This window comes from Carya illinoinensis, chromosome 15, assembly GCF_018687715.1.
Source record: "Carya illinoinensis cultivar Pawnee chromosome 15, C.illinoinensisPawnee_v1, whole genome shotgun sequence".
NCBI classification, from domain to species: Eukaryota; Viridiplantae; Streptophyta; class Magnoliopsida; order Fagales; family Juglandaceae; genus Carya; species Carya illinoinensis.
In genome coordinates, this window is record NC_056766.1 from 29,730,022 (window position 1) to 29,744,794 (window position 14,773).

General features: G+C 35.1%; 1 protein-coding gene and 1 non-coding gene across 2 annotated transcripts; both read right to left on the reverse strand.

The window, feature by feature from the left end:
• Nucleotides 1-8,923: 8,923 nt before the first annotated feature.
• On the reverse strand, nt 8,924-10,526 carry LOC122295347 (flavonol 3-O-glucosyltransferase UGT89B1-like). Its single transcript, XM_043104348.1, has one exon. The coding sequence runs from the start codon at nt 10,448-10,450 to the stop codon at nt 9,041-9,043; it is 1,410 nt and encodes a 469-aa protein (XP_042960282.1). The 5' UTR covers nt 10,451-10,526; the 3' UTR covers nt 8,924-9,040.
• Nucleotides 10,527-13,889: 3,363 nt separating this feature from the next.
• On the reverse strand, nt 13,890-13,995 carry LOC122297969. The gene has a single exon (XR_006239030.1). It is a non-coding gene; the product is annotated as a small nucleolar RNA R71 (small nucleolar RNA).
• Between the last annotated feature and the right edge of the window lie 778 nt (nt 13,996-14,773).

The following is a 14,773-nucleotide window of genomic DNA, read 5'->3' on the forward strand; positions in this document are numbered from 1 at the left end:
GCCAGATTGGTTGCAAGTTCAGATGTTCTATAACGGGTTAAATGGGCAAACTCGAACTATAGTTGATGCTGCTTCTGGTGGCACTTTGATGTCGAAAACAGCTGAGGGTGCTACTGCCCTTTTGGAAGAGATGGCCTCAAACAACTATCAATGGCCAACTGAGAGGACGTTGGCTAAGAAAGTTGCTGGAATTCATGAATTGACGCCGATAGCAGCCCTTTCAGCTCAAGTAGCTACTCTATCTTATCAGATTTCAGCCTTGACAACACAAAGGATACCACAAAGTACAGAATATGTTACATCTACAAGTATAACAATTCCAAGTAATGAAGCAAGTCAGGAACAAGTTCAATATGTCAACAATCGGAACTACAACTATCGTGGTAATCCTATGCCAAATTACTATCATCCAGAGCTTAGAAATCATGAGAATTTTTCATATGGAAATACGAAGAATGTGTTGCAACCTCATCCTCCTCCAGGATTTGATAGCCAACCAAGCGAGAAGAAGATGTCACTTGAGGATGCTATGGTTTCCTTTGTTCAGGAGACCAATGCAAGGTTTAAAAAGACTGATTCACGGTTGGACAACATTGAGACTCATTGTAGCAATATGGGATCCACTATGAAGAATCTTGAAGTGTAAATTAGGCAACTAGCCACGACCATCAATGCCCAACAAAGAGGAGCTTTTCCTAACAACACTGAAGTGAATCCAAAGGAACAATGCAAGGCTATCACACTTAGGAGTGAAAAAGAAATTGAGAGGTCACCATTAAAGGAGAGCAAGTCCACCCTTACCGCTGCGAACAATGGCCAAAGCAAAGATCAAGTAGAAGAAGAGGAGATTGTCAATGAAACTGACTTGCCTCCAGCAATTTCATTTCCTGACAATCCTCCTATTCTCGCTCCTCCACTTCCTTACCCTCAGCGTTTTCAAAAGCAAAAATTAGATAAGCAATTTTCTAAGTTTTTGGATATTTTTAAGAAAATTCACATAAATATTCCTTTTGCAAATGCCTTGGAACAAATGCCAAACTATGTCAAATTCCTGAAAGACATCATTTCCAAGAAGAGAAGATTGGAGGAGTTTGAAACAGTGAAGCTTTCTGAAGAATGCAATGCCATTCTTCAAAAGAAATTGCCTCAAAAATTAAAAGATCCGGGGAGTTTCACTTTGCCTTGCACTATTTGGAATTCATTTTTTGATAGGGTTTTATGTGATCTTGGTGCTAGCATTAATCTTATGCCACTTTCTATATGCAGGAAATTAGGACTTGGATATATGAAGCACACAACAATTTCCTTGCAACTAGCGAATTGATCCATCAAGTATTCACATGGAATCATAGAAGACATATTGGTAAAGTGGATAAATTTATTTTTCCTGCTGATTTTGTGGTGTTGGACATGGAAGAAGATGAAGAAATCCCACTAATTCTTGGCCGACCATTCTTGGCTACGGGATGGGCATTGATTGATGTTCAAAAGGGTGAATTGACAATGCGAGTTAATAAGGAAGAAGTTATGTTCAACATCTACCAAGCCATGAAATTTCCATAAGACCCAAGTACTTGCTTTCGGGTATATATCATTAAGCAATGTGCAGAAGATGCCTTTCAAGAAGATATGCCATCTGATCACCTAGAACACTATATCACCACTTCATCTCATGCTTTTGATTTTAATAATTCTGCTATTTTTGAATCTAACTTGCCTTTTGTTAGTGAAGAATTTCTCCACTATGTTTTTGCTTTGGGAGCATTGCAGCAGGTTACATCACTTAGTAATGAAGTAGGGAAGCTAGAGCCGGTGGTACCAAAGGCTGAATCTGAAAATGCTAAAGAAAAGATACAGAAAAATACAACTCCGGAGTTGAAGCAATTACCTGAACATCTTCGCTATGCGTTCTTGGGGGATAGTGATACATTTCCAGTGATTGTTGCTACATCACTCACACTCGAAGAAGAGGAAAAGTTGCTGCGTGTATTGAGGGAGCATAGAACAGCCTTGGGATGGACTATTTCTGACATAAAGGGAATAAGTCTCTCCATTTGTATGCACAAGATTTTAATGGAGGAGCTTTACAAGCCAACGATCGAGCACCAAAGAAGATTAAATCCAGCAATGAAGGAAGTAGTGAGAGCTGAAATTTTGAAACTCCTTAATGCTGGAATCATTTATGCTATTTCAGACAGCTCATGGGTAAGTCCAGTGCAAGTTGTACCAAAGAAGGGTGGAATGACGGTGATGAAAAATGACAATAATGAGTTCATTCCTACAAGAACGGTCACGGGATGACATGTATGCATGGATTACTGCAAGTTGAATAAAGCAACAAGGAAGGATCATTTTCCACTTCCATTCATTGACCAAATGTTGGATCGATTGGCTGGGTACTCCTACTATTGTTTTTTGGATGGTTATTCGGGGTATAGTCAGATTGCTATAGCTCCTGAAGATCAAGAGAAAACTACATTCACATGTCCCTATGGAACGTTTACTTTTAGGAGGATGCCCTTTGGATTGTGCAACGCCCCTGCGACATTTCAACGTTGCATGATGGCTATCTTTTCTGATATGGTGGAAGATATAATGGAAGTTTTCATGGATGATTTTTCAGTTTTTGGTACATCTTTTGATCATTGTTTGCATAACTTAGCTCTTGTTTTGCAGATATGTGAAGATAAGAATCTAGTCCTGAACTGGGAGAAGTATCATTTCATGGTTCAAGAAGGGATCGTGCTTGGCCATAGAGTGTCATCTAAAGGAATTGAGGTGGATTGAGCCAAAATTGCAACCATAGAGAAACTACCACCTCCAAAGAATGTGAAGGGAATCATAAGTTTTCTAGGACATGCGGGATTTTATAGAAGATTTATCAAGGATTTTTCTAAACTCTCTAAACCTTTATGTAATCTTCTTGAGAAAAATTCTGCATTTGACTTTGATATTGTTTGTTTGCAGGCCTTTAATGCACTCAAGGATAAACTAATTTCAGCACCAATTGTGATTGTGCCTGATTGGAGTCAACCTTTTGAAGTTATGTGCGATGCAAGTGACTTTGCAATTGGAGCAGTGTTGGGGCAAAGGCGAGACAAGCTGTTTAGAGCCATCTATTATGCAAGCCGGACATTGAATGAAGCTCAGTTGAATTATACGACAACTGAGAAGGAGATGCTTGCTGTGGTGTTTGCTTGTAATAAATTTCAGTCCTACCTCATTGGTACAAAGGTGATAGTGTTCACTGATCATGCAGCACTTCGCTATTTGTTTGGCAAGAAGGATGCTAAGCCTAGGCTAATTCGTTGAATCCTACTTCTTCAATAATTTGATTTGGAGATTCGAGACAAGAAAGGAAGTGAGAATTTAGTGGTTGACCATCTCTCTCAATTAGAGCAAGAGGAAGAAAGACCAGAGTCAGTGGTCCAAGAGGCATTCCCTGATGAGCAGTTGTTTGCATGTAAGATTAAGCTTCCGTGGTATGCTGATATTGTTAACTACCTAGCTTGTAAAGTTTTACCACCTGATCTTACTTACCATCAATGCAAGAAGTTTTTGCATGATGTGAATTATTATCTTTGGGATGAGTCTTTGTTGTTCAAAAGATGCCCAGATCAAATCATTCGAAGATGTGTGCCGGAAGAAGAGATGCAAGACATCCTCCATCATTGCCATTCATCATCATATGGAGGACACTTTGGAGCTACCCGTACAGCAGCTAAGGTACTTCAAAGTGGGTTCTTTTGGCCTTCTATTTTTCGTGATAGTTACACTTTGGTGAAAACTTGTGACCGGTGCCAACGTATGGAAAATATTTCAAGGCGTCATGAGTTACCACTGAAAGGTATCTTAGAAGTTGAGTTGTTTGATGTTTGGGGAATAGATTTTATGGGGCCTTTTCCTCATTCTTTTGGTTTTGCTTATATCTTATTAGCAGTTGACTATGTGTCAAAATGGGTGGAAGTAATTGCTACAACAACAAATGATGCAAAGGTAGTGCTCAAATTTCTACACAAGCATATATTCACAAGATTTGGCACTCCACGAACTATTATTAGTGATGAAGGGACTCACTTTTGCAATAAGTTGTTTGAAAATCTTCTTTCTAAATATGGTGTAAAGCACAAGATAGCACTTGCTTACCATCCTCAAACTAATGACCAAGCTGAAATTTCAAATAGAGAAATCAAGAACATCCTTGAAAAGACGGTCAAAACCAATAGAAAGGATTGGGCGAAGCGCTTATGGGAGGCAACCCATAGATCTTTCTTTCATTCTTTCATTTATTTTATTATCTTTATTTATTTAGTTTTAATAAATTGGTTTTTGATGCAGGTTTATTTAGCATGAATAAAGAGCTGAAACAATTTTAAACTACGGAAGATTCATCATGCAACCAGGGAAGTTCCTTTTATTTCTTCAATCCTTTTTACTTTTGCATTACAATGAGGACATTATTTAGTTTAAGTTTGGGGGTGTAAACTCCTATAGTCATTTGATCCTCTTGTTTTCTAATTCTGGGGTTGTTGATGGGTTGTTTGATTCTCTTACCAAGCATACATTGGAGTAAGATTGAATTCTCTATGACTCTGAAATTTGTGATTGAAGATAGTTTTGAGAAAAATTTTCAAAAATTTCTTTTATGTCGAGTGAATTTTTGTGGGTACTTTGGTTTAAATCTTTGACCTTGAACATAATTGAGCACATAGTCGTTTTTCTCTTATTCCATTTTGTTTATGAAGAGAAGAAGTTGAATTAATTGAAAGAGAGAAGTTCGCTTTTGCTTTGCTCTAGAATCCGTTGATGGGTCCTTGAGGCGAAATCCTAGTTGAGACCAAATATTAGAGAAATGATCTAGGCATTTCTTTGGCATAACCAAAAAGATTTCCCAGCCGTCCTAAATATCATGCCATCATTACATGGTGTGTTTCCATAGTCAACCCCCTTGAGCTTTCATAAACCTTTATTTATTTTTTGAACTACATAAACCATGCCCTCTCTAAGCCTGAAAAACAATGAATCTACATTTAATAGTTTGAGAAAATACTTTGGTGGAGAGTACATTTAAAAGAGAAAATTTGTTTCATGATGAACCGTATTATGTTTGCTCTGTTTGATCAAAGAAGAAGAAGAAGAAGAAAGGAAGTGATAAAAAAAAAAAAAAGAGAAAAAAAAAGAAAAAGAAAAAAAAAAGGAAAAAAAAAGTCGCTAAGCGGAGTGTGAATTACCTCAGATTTTGTTAAGGGAATTGTTGGTATTGCATCAGTGACTACAACAATAATAATGCCACAAGTATGAGCATATTGCCAAGAAAGAGCTATGATTTGAATCATGTGGATATCTCTTTTAGTGTTATTTTCACTAAGTATTTTTCCAGTTTGCTTTGATTTTCCATATCCAGGTCTTTCTTAACCCTCACCCTATGGCCTATCATTACAACCTTATTAAAAACCTTTTGATCTCTGATTTTGGTGTTGACTACATTAGTGTCTTTGTTTATCTGAAAATTGGACATATGGGGTTAAGTTTTAAGAGAATTCTTCTGATTTTGGTTGTTCTACTTTTATCTGAGTTTGCAGGTGGTTTGAGGTTAAATTGACTATATCACACACACACACTCAAGGTCTTAGCTTCAGGTTGAAGTAAACGCCTAACTATTGCTTGACAAATTGCAAAATTTTTGATTGATTTTCTTGCTATCTTTGATGTTAAAAGAGTAAAATACTAGAGATGAAATCTAAATTCATAAAAAGCTTTGTGAGTGATGATACTTCTCTTTCGGGTCGAGTTGATATTGCCTAAACTATCATTTGCTTTTCTTTTTGTTTGAGGACAAACAAAGTTGTAAGTTTGGGGGTATTTGATGACTTGCAAAAATTTCGTATTGCAGATTTTACATTTCTAGACAGTGAGCTCGAGGAGTATTTTTCAGTGTTTATTTTCTTCCAATCTTCTCAGAACAATTATGGTGAGTTCGTTTATGTTGAATTCCATTTCTAGCATGAGCTAAATTTTATTCATTCTAGGAAAACGATGTAATCTATTTCCGAACTATGCTTGATTGTCTATGCTAATTTAAGACAATTCTCTCTTTGTTTATCTGATTTATTCTGAGTTTATTGCTTCTAATTAACTGGCCATTGATTAGATGATATTTAATCTTGTGATTTGCTATCGAAAGAGGAAATCATAGGGTAGATCTTGAATATTTCAGCATAGGTAAGTATAGAGATCGAAAGACTTGTATGAACCTATGTAGTAACTAAATCATTGGTCTTATTGCTTTCTTGTTTTATTAATTTGCATATATTTGTGTGAATTGATGAACAAGAATAATTTCCAATTGACTATCGAAAAAGATTGTTGGATGGATTAGAGATTTGCTAATGAACAAAAAGAATTAAATTAAGTTAGCTGGATGAGAAAAGCATAGTGAAGAATTAGGTGAAATCGATTTCCTAGAAGTTTTCTTTCCCATTAATTTGATCTTCGAACGTCAGTTTTATTTCATTTGCGTATTACTCTCTGAGTTGATCTTAGTTTAATTGGCAACTACAAAAATCTTAGTGATTCCTCTAGATAAAATCGAGATTAGTATAATTTTGGTATTTGGCAATAGTAAGGTACTAATCCCTGAAGACGATTCTCTTCTTATCACTTTATTATAAAACTACGATACTGTGCACTTGCAGTTTTGTACCAATCACACTCTGAGCAAGATAGTTAAAAAATGATAGTGTTTCATCGGGTTCCTTGCTAAAGAATTTTCTATTATACATCGTCTGAACAAACTGCTTGCATTCTAGAGTGAGATCAGTGTAAAAATAGCTCACCAACCTCCAAGATTCGAAATCATGATGTTGACAGATGTTTACCAAATTTTAAAATTTTTCCCAACTAGCTTGAAAAGTCTCATAAGATTTCTGATTGAATTAGCTGATTTGCTCTTGCAAAAACTAAGTTTTTTGAAAGGAAATTTTTTTGTAAGAAGTTTTGCTGCATCATACCAACTAGAGATAGAATTAGGCCTCAAAGAATTAAACCAAATCTTCGCTTTATCCTTTAAAGAGAGACGAAATAAACGAAGTCTAATAAATTCATCAGTGATGACCTTAGTAATAAAAGTGGTGCAAGCTAATTCAAAATCTGTCAAGTGCTGGTAAGGACTCTCAGAATCCATCTTATGGAACTGAGGTATCACTAACATCATACCATGCTTAATAGAAAAATTAGGTGTATCTTCGGGTAAAACAATGCATGAAGGTGCGGTGGTGCAAGTGGATTGCAAATAATCTTTAAGAGTGCGTGGTGCAGGTGCAGCCATGGTTTGTTCAATTTCAATACGCTCATAGAAGAGATAGAAAAACTATCTATCGCTAAGCTGTGTATATTACTCTCAATGCTTGATGTGATTCTAAGCAATTAGTCAAATCAAATCGATGAAAAATCACATGATCACAGAACCCAAAACTCTTAATTTAGGTTTGCATGTAAAACATAAAATTTTTATTTCATCATTTTCATTATTATAATTTTTTTAAAATTTTATATAAAATATAATAAATAATTCAACATTTTTAAATCTTAATTTAACTTTTTAAAATTTTAAAGTAATAATAGTATTAAAAAATAATATTTTAAAGTTTTATTTAAAATAAAAAATTCTCATCTTACTTACCAAACCTAATCTAGGAAACATGTTTCTCGAATAGATGGTCCATCCGATTTCCAACCAATCACTGAAATATTTTTTTAATATTTTTAAACAATTTTTTTATAAAAATATATAATTAAATAATATTCATTTCTTTAATCACTTAAAGAAAAAAAAAAGTTTAGTGATTGATCCCGTTTAAAAATGATGAAATTATTGATGTTGGTATAAACTAATAAAAAAAATATTAAAGTAGGGAATAAATACAAAAATATTACTGAACACTATATTATTTGGTAAACTGTTAGTTTTAATTAAAAAAACTAGTTGATGATATTTGTTTTGATATAGGAAGAAACATATTGTTGATTTGCTTTATGTTGAAGATGACAAATTCGTCCTCTCAATAGATCTATCCAATTTGTTGGTAAATTCCCTGATGTCATCGTTGATAAAACCCAATAACAAAATTTTTTTGGTTAATTAAATTATGTTGTTGAGTTTTACAAAGACCGTAGGAAACATTGTAAACCACTATTTGAGAGGTTATAGTCCATCCTTCTCCTTGGTCAGATATCCATACTTTGAAAATTAATGTTAAGAAGATTAAAACTTGTGTCAAGACTCTACCTTATTTTGGTATTCCTATTGTTAATATTTCCAAAATTGTTGAAATTGATTCCTCTAACTTTGGGTGCGTGTGGTGGTATTTTGAAATAAATTATTTCATGAAGTTCGTCTGAACAAATTGTTCGTTTCCATTCTCTAGTCTGAAATAGTGTACAAACTAACTATTGTACTATTAATTTTTTTTTAATCTATTATACTATGTATAATTTCTAAATTTCAAAATAATTCATTAAATAAAAATTTTTTATTACGTATTGATGGTAAAAGTGCTAAATATGTATTAGAAAAAAATGTTAAGAATATTGCTTTGGAACATATTTTTGCTAGGTGGTAAGCTATTTAAAATAATTTTTTATTTTGATATTGAATCCACTGAAAGTTCTCAAAATGCTATCACTGATTTACTTAACTTCTAAATTTCTGCAGAATCATGACAAGCAGAAAAGATAAGCACGCTTCACATGTTCCTGTCCCTAATAGGAAACTAGTGAAACATGTTCTTGTTTCTCCGCTTGATATTTCTTTATCTGTTTCAATATCAAATTCGAAGCAAACTCGAACTTTACTTTCTGCCCAAAAGGGTCGGCAGTAATGCCATCACGTTAAGGAAGACAAAGATATAAAGAAGATATAAAAGGCATCCCTAAAATCACCTTATCAGTCATATTCTTAATAAAAACAGAAGGAATTTAAACAGATATTGTCTTGGCAGACGTCAGAATTATTCAATTCATATCTAATCTGCTAGAAATCCTATTTAAGTGTTGGCTCTGATCGCTTCCCAAGATCAGCTAACTGTTGAATGAATTCATCTAAATTTGTATCCGAACTACCTCCTTTGACTGCACGTAGGGCTGCGGAACTCAGTTGCTGGGCCTTTACCCTCTCTGGCCTACCCTCTTCAACCGAAATGGCCAACAGCCGGGCCAACTCGGCTGATTCGGGAATGGTCTGAGTGCCCTCACAACCTCTGATTGCTACCCCAAACTGCTCCACCAACAACTTGGCATTCGTGTACTGGTCCGCACCCATTGGCCATGTCAACATCACAACCCCAGCGGCAATCCCCTCTAGCACCGAGTTCCACCCGCAGTGAGTCACGAACGCACCCACGGCTCGGTGGCTCAGTATGGATACCTGTGGTGCCCATCCCCTTATCACAAACCCTCTGCCCCCCACGCGATCTTCGAACCCATCAGGAATGACGCCAAGATCAGCATTCGAATGCTGCTGCTCGTCTTCATGAGGCACCCTCACGCACAAAACAAATTGGACGCCACTCTGTTCCAACGCAGCAGCCAGCACATCCATTTGCCTACTTGTCAAAGCCACACTACTCCCGAAACAAACAAAGACAACCGAGTTGTCCGAACGAGCATCCAACCACGTCATTAAATGATGGATCGGCACAGAACTTGCTCTACCCCTAACGATGGATTCGTGGTGTTCCAGAGGCAATAAGGGTCCTACGGCCCACACCCGATCATTTCCGAGTTCTTTCTTCAGATGCGATAAGTAAACGCGCTCCAAATCGACGAACGAGTTAAACACTATTCCCCAACTCATCGAATTGGCTCGCATGTTATTTCTATAAAATTCTGTATCTGGGTCTCCTTTATAGCTTCTATAAAGTCCGGGGATCTGCCACCATGGGTAAGATGGGGAATTCGGGAGTTTCGGGAACGAAACCTGGAAGTTGATATCCTCCGGATCATCGTTTTCCCTTGGATCGCGAGTAAGAGAGAATGAAACCGACAACGTAAAGGCACCGGAAGGTGAGAAGACGACCCGAGGAATCCCGAGCTCGCACGCTAGGTCCTGGGTCCAACCGAGAAAGAAATCGGAGATAATGGCAACAGGGGGCGAGGAATGAGATCGGAACCACTGGAGGAGGATAGGATAGTGAAGGTCACGCAAAGCGCGCATAGTAGAAACGATCCTCTTCTGCGGAGGAGCCGTAACATCAGGGGCAGGAAGAATCAAGTGTTTGAGAGAAAAGGGATGTGTGAAGTAAGGCTGAAGCAGAGGAAGGTGAGAGGGGGTGACGAAAACGGTGACAGTGAGGCCGCGGGTGAGCAGGCGGTGAGTGAGGTCGAGCAGAGGTATAATATGGCCCGACGTTGGATAGGGATAAGCCACGATGTGCACGCCATTTGTGGACATGGTTAAGAAACTCTGGTGTGGTCTTCCGTGTTCTTTACTGGGCAATGGTGGGAATATTTATAACCATATGCATTTGTTTTTCCTTGTATCTATGGGGACAGTGATAGCATTTTATTACTTGTCTTCTCCTGATTTGATCGAGTTTGTTGTTATTCTTAAGGAAAATGATATATTCACAGCTCCTAATGATCGATGGGATCTATCGCTAACGTTTTTTATTATCTTATTATTATTTTTTGAACTTTATAATTAAAGAAATATTTTTTAACAATATTATAAATATTTTTTTAAAAAAAATATATTTCAAAGTATTAAAAAAATATATATAAAAAAAAAAAAAAAAAAAAAAAAAAAACTTATTTATACTACCTAACGGTAGCGAGCGGTGGACCACGTGCTATTCATTATATTCAAACTTGCTTTGCGTCACGACTGAAATCTTCGCAGTCGCAGCCAAATTAACTTACGCACTTGCTGACAGTCTTCCTCACACGTACAGTTCAAACTCATTACTGTTACTTTGCACACAAAATGATGAGCCATGTGTTCCTTTTATAACTGCTTAAAAGTTAATAGCATTGGTAATGGTAAGTTTAAAATTATTTTTAATTTTTTTATTATAATATAGATTTTTAATTAGATTAGTCTATATTGAATTAATTATCATAACGTCTAAATAATAATATGATATTATATATTTTAATAATATTGATAAATTTTTTTAATATTTTACCAATATACTTTATATATTAATTAATAAACTTATTAAAAAATAAAATTATTATTTTTCAACTATTTTTTTCTTCAACTTAATTATTTAATAAATATATTTAGTCAACCATTTACTTAACAATCACATATACAAACGTATCAACATTTACATTTATAATTATGGTTGAAGCCAACTAACATGCCAACAACTTATTATACCAATCAATCACCATTTACAATTATTGAATTAACTAATTTTTGCCAACTCTTCTTCTTTTACCAACTTTTTTAGTTGTAACTAATAGTTGAAGATCAAACCCTATAAATAGACCCATCCTCTAACTCCACTCATAAAAAACCAAATTTTCTTCCTTCAATTCTTCTATTTTTCTTCTCTTAATTTTCCATGGATCCCTCTTCAGATTTTGATAATGATTATTCTAATTAGGGCAGTAAAGAAAATTGACAAAACTGGCCAGAATTGATCAAACTAGTCGCCGGAATAAGGAACTGATGACTTGCATAATTTAGTATATTTTATCATTTCTTAACTTTAAACTTTAGTCTAATTTTATTTATTTATTTTTATTTTAGGTTTCATTATTATTATTTAAATTTTATTTCATATTTGAAGAAAATGAAGATCTAAATTTTAGAAGCCTATCATCTAACGACTCTCTCTCATTTAAATGAAAACTTATTTGAATATGAGAGCTGGTCATCAGAACTGTTTTGAATATACAGATCAAGTTGAAATTAGAAGCCAAAAATTGAAGGAATCTTAAAAAAAAAAAACAAAAGAAGAAGAAGAGAAAGGACGCTTACTATTGAAAAGTGGAGGCATGCAACGTGGGGCCCTTAATTTGAATTGAATGAAGAAGTTTTTGGGTTTAACTTGGCAATCAAATGCAAGCAAAACTTTTTTGGGTTTGACTTGGCAATGAGATGCAAGCTGACATGCAACATGGTGAAGGAAGCTAGCGGTTTGGTTTGGATCCACATGTAATGAGCAACAACCTTTGAATTTATTTGATTTTATTATCTGTTTTAGAGGCTAAATGCACGGACGAAAGACTAATTTTGATTTTTGAACGCTGGAGCAAGTTGCAACACGCACGAAGCGGAATTGACAGAACGAGACCCTAACAACAATATTTGATTTAACCCATTTTAAAAAGGATGGAGAGATTTTTTTACTCTCGTTTTGCACGAAACACAGTGCGGAGAAAAAAAGAAAGAGAACAGAAGGAAGAGAGAAGAAGAGAAGACACTGCGACTTGGAAGATGACACTGCAGATTGTGACGAGTATTTTTTCTTTTTAGTATTCATTTCCTTCCATTCTTCTCAGTAAAATTATGCTGAATTCGTTTCTATTGAATTTAATTTTTAGCATGAACTAAATTTTCTTTATTATAGGAAAACAATGCATGTAATCTAGTTCTATACTATGCTTGATTTTCTATGCTAATTTAAATTAAATCTTTTCTATGTTTGTCTGGTTTATTTTGAGCTTATCGTTTCTAATTAACTATCCATAAATTAGATGATTTTAATCTCGTGTTTTGCTATCAAAAGAGGAAATTTATAGGATAGATCTTGGATATTTCGGTATAGGTAAATTTAGAGATTGAAAGTCTTGTATGAACCTATGTAATATTAAAATCGTTGGTATTAATCTTTTTTGATTTATTAATTTGCATACTCTTGTGTAAAATGATGAACAAGAATAATTTTCAACTGACTATCGAACGAGGCTTTTGAATGAATTAGAGATTTGCTAACAAATAGAGAGCATTAAATTCAGTTAGTTAGATGAGTAAAGCATAATGAGGGATTAGGTGAAATCGATTTCCTAGAAGTTTTCTTTCTGATTAATTTGATTTTCGAATAACAGCTTTATTTTTCTTTGAGTATTTTCTTTGAATTGGTTTCATTTTAAATTGCAATTACAAAAATCTTAGTGACTTCTCTAAATAAAGTCAAGATTAGTATAATTTCGGTATTTGTTAAAAGTAAGTTACCATTCCCTGAGGACGATATACTTTTTATCACTTTACTATAAAATTACAATATTGTGTACTAGCAGTCTTGCACTGATCAAGTTTTTGGTGTTGTCGCCGGGGATTGATTTATTCTTATTTTTGCGAATATCGATACAAAGTAATCTTTGTTTTAATTTAGAATTTTATGTTAATTTATTTTTATATTTTATTTTTGCTCTACAAGTGTGTTTTTGATGTTGGATGCGCCGTGCTAGATCTTGTGACATTACTCCTTTTGATTCAGAGATTGAAAGAACTCACAGATCACGAAGAAAAAATAAAATACTAGCCATGGTTGATGGACAACATCATGCACAGCCACACACCTTAAAGGATTATATACGGCCAGTTGTGAATGACAATTACTTGGGTATAAGACGTCAGCCCATTAATGCCAACAACTTTGAGCTCAAACCAGCCTTGATTAGCATAGTATAACAAGCCCAATTTAGTGGATTGCCACTTGATTATCCCAATATTCATTTGTCGATGTTCCGAGAGATTTGTGACATTGTAAAGATTAATGGTGTTACTGAAGACACCATTAGACTGCAATTATTTCCATTTTCTTTGAGGGACAAGACTAAAGGTTGGCTACAATTTCTACAACCGATAAGCATCACTAGTTGGCAGGACATGATAGAAAAGTTCCTTGCTAAATTCTTTCCACATGTAAAAATAGCTCAACTCAGGAGTGAGATTGGTCAATTCAAGCAAAATTATTTTGAGTCACTCTATGAAGCATGGAAAAGTTATAAAGATTTGATTCAACGTTGCTCTCAACATAAATTGCCAGACTGGTTGCAAGTTCAGACGTTCTATAATGGGTTAAATGTGCGAACTCGAACTATAGTTGATGCTGCTTCTAATGAAACTTTGATGTCAAAGACAGCTAAAGGTGCTACCTATCTTTTGGAAGAAATGGCCTCAAACAACTATCAATAGCCAACTGAAAGAACTATGGCCAAGAAAGTTGCTGGAATTCATAAATTGGAGCCTTTAGTAGCCCTTTCAACTCAAGTTGCTACTTTATCTCATCAGATTTCAGCTTTGACAACCCAAAGAATACCACAAAGTGCAGAATATGTTGCAGCTACAAGTATGACAGTTCCGAGTAATGAAGCGAGTGAAGAACAAGTTCAATACATCAACAATCGGAACTACAATTATCGTGGTAATCCTATGCCAAATTACTATCATCTTGGGTTTCGAAATCATGAGAATTTATCTTATGGAAACACAAAGAATGTATTGCAATCTTCTCCAGGATTTGATAGTCAACCAAGCGAGAAAAAGATGTCACTTGAGGATGCCATGATTTCGTTTGTTAAGGAGACAAAAGCAAGGTTTAAAAAGACCGTTTTATGGTTAGATAACATTGAGACTCATTGAAACAATATGGGAGCCACTATGAAGAATCTTGAAGTGCAAATTGGGCAATTGGCCACGACCATCAATGCCCAACAAAGAGGAATGTTTCCTAGCAACACAGATCTGAATCCAAAGGAACAATGCAAGGCATCACACTTAGGAGTGTAAGAGAAATTGAGAGGTCTCCATCAAAGGAAA

Coding starts and splice junctions, on each gene's coding strand:
- LOC122295347 (XM_043104348.1), bottom strand. CDS start 10,450: ATGTCCACAAATGGCGTGCACATCGTGGCTTATCCCTATCCAACGTCG.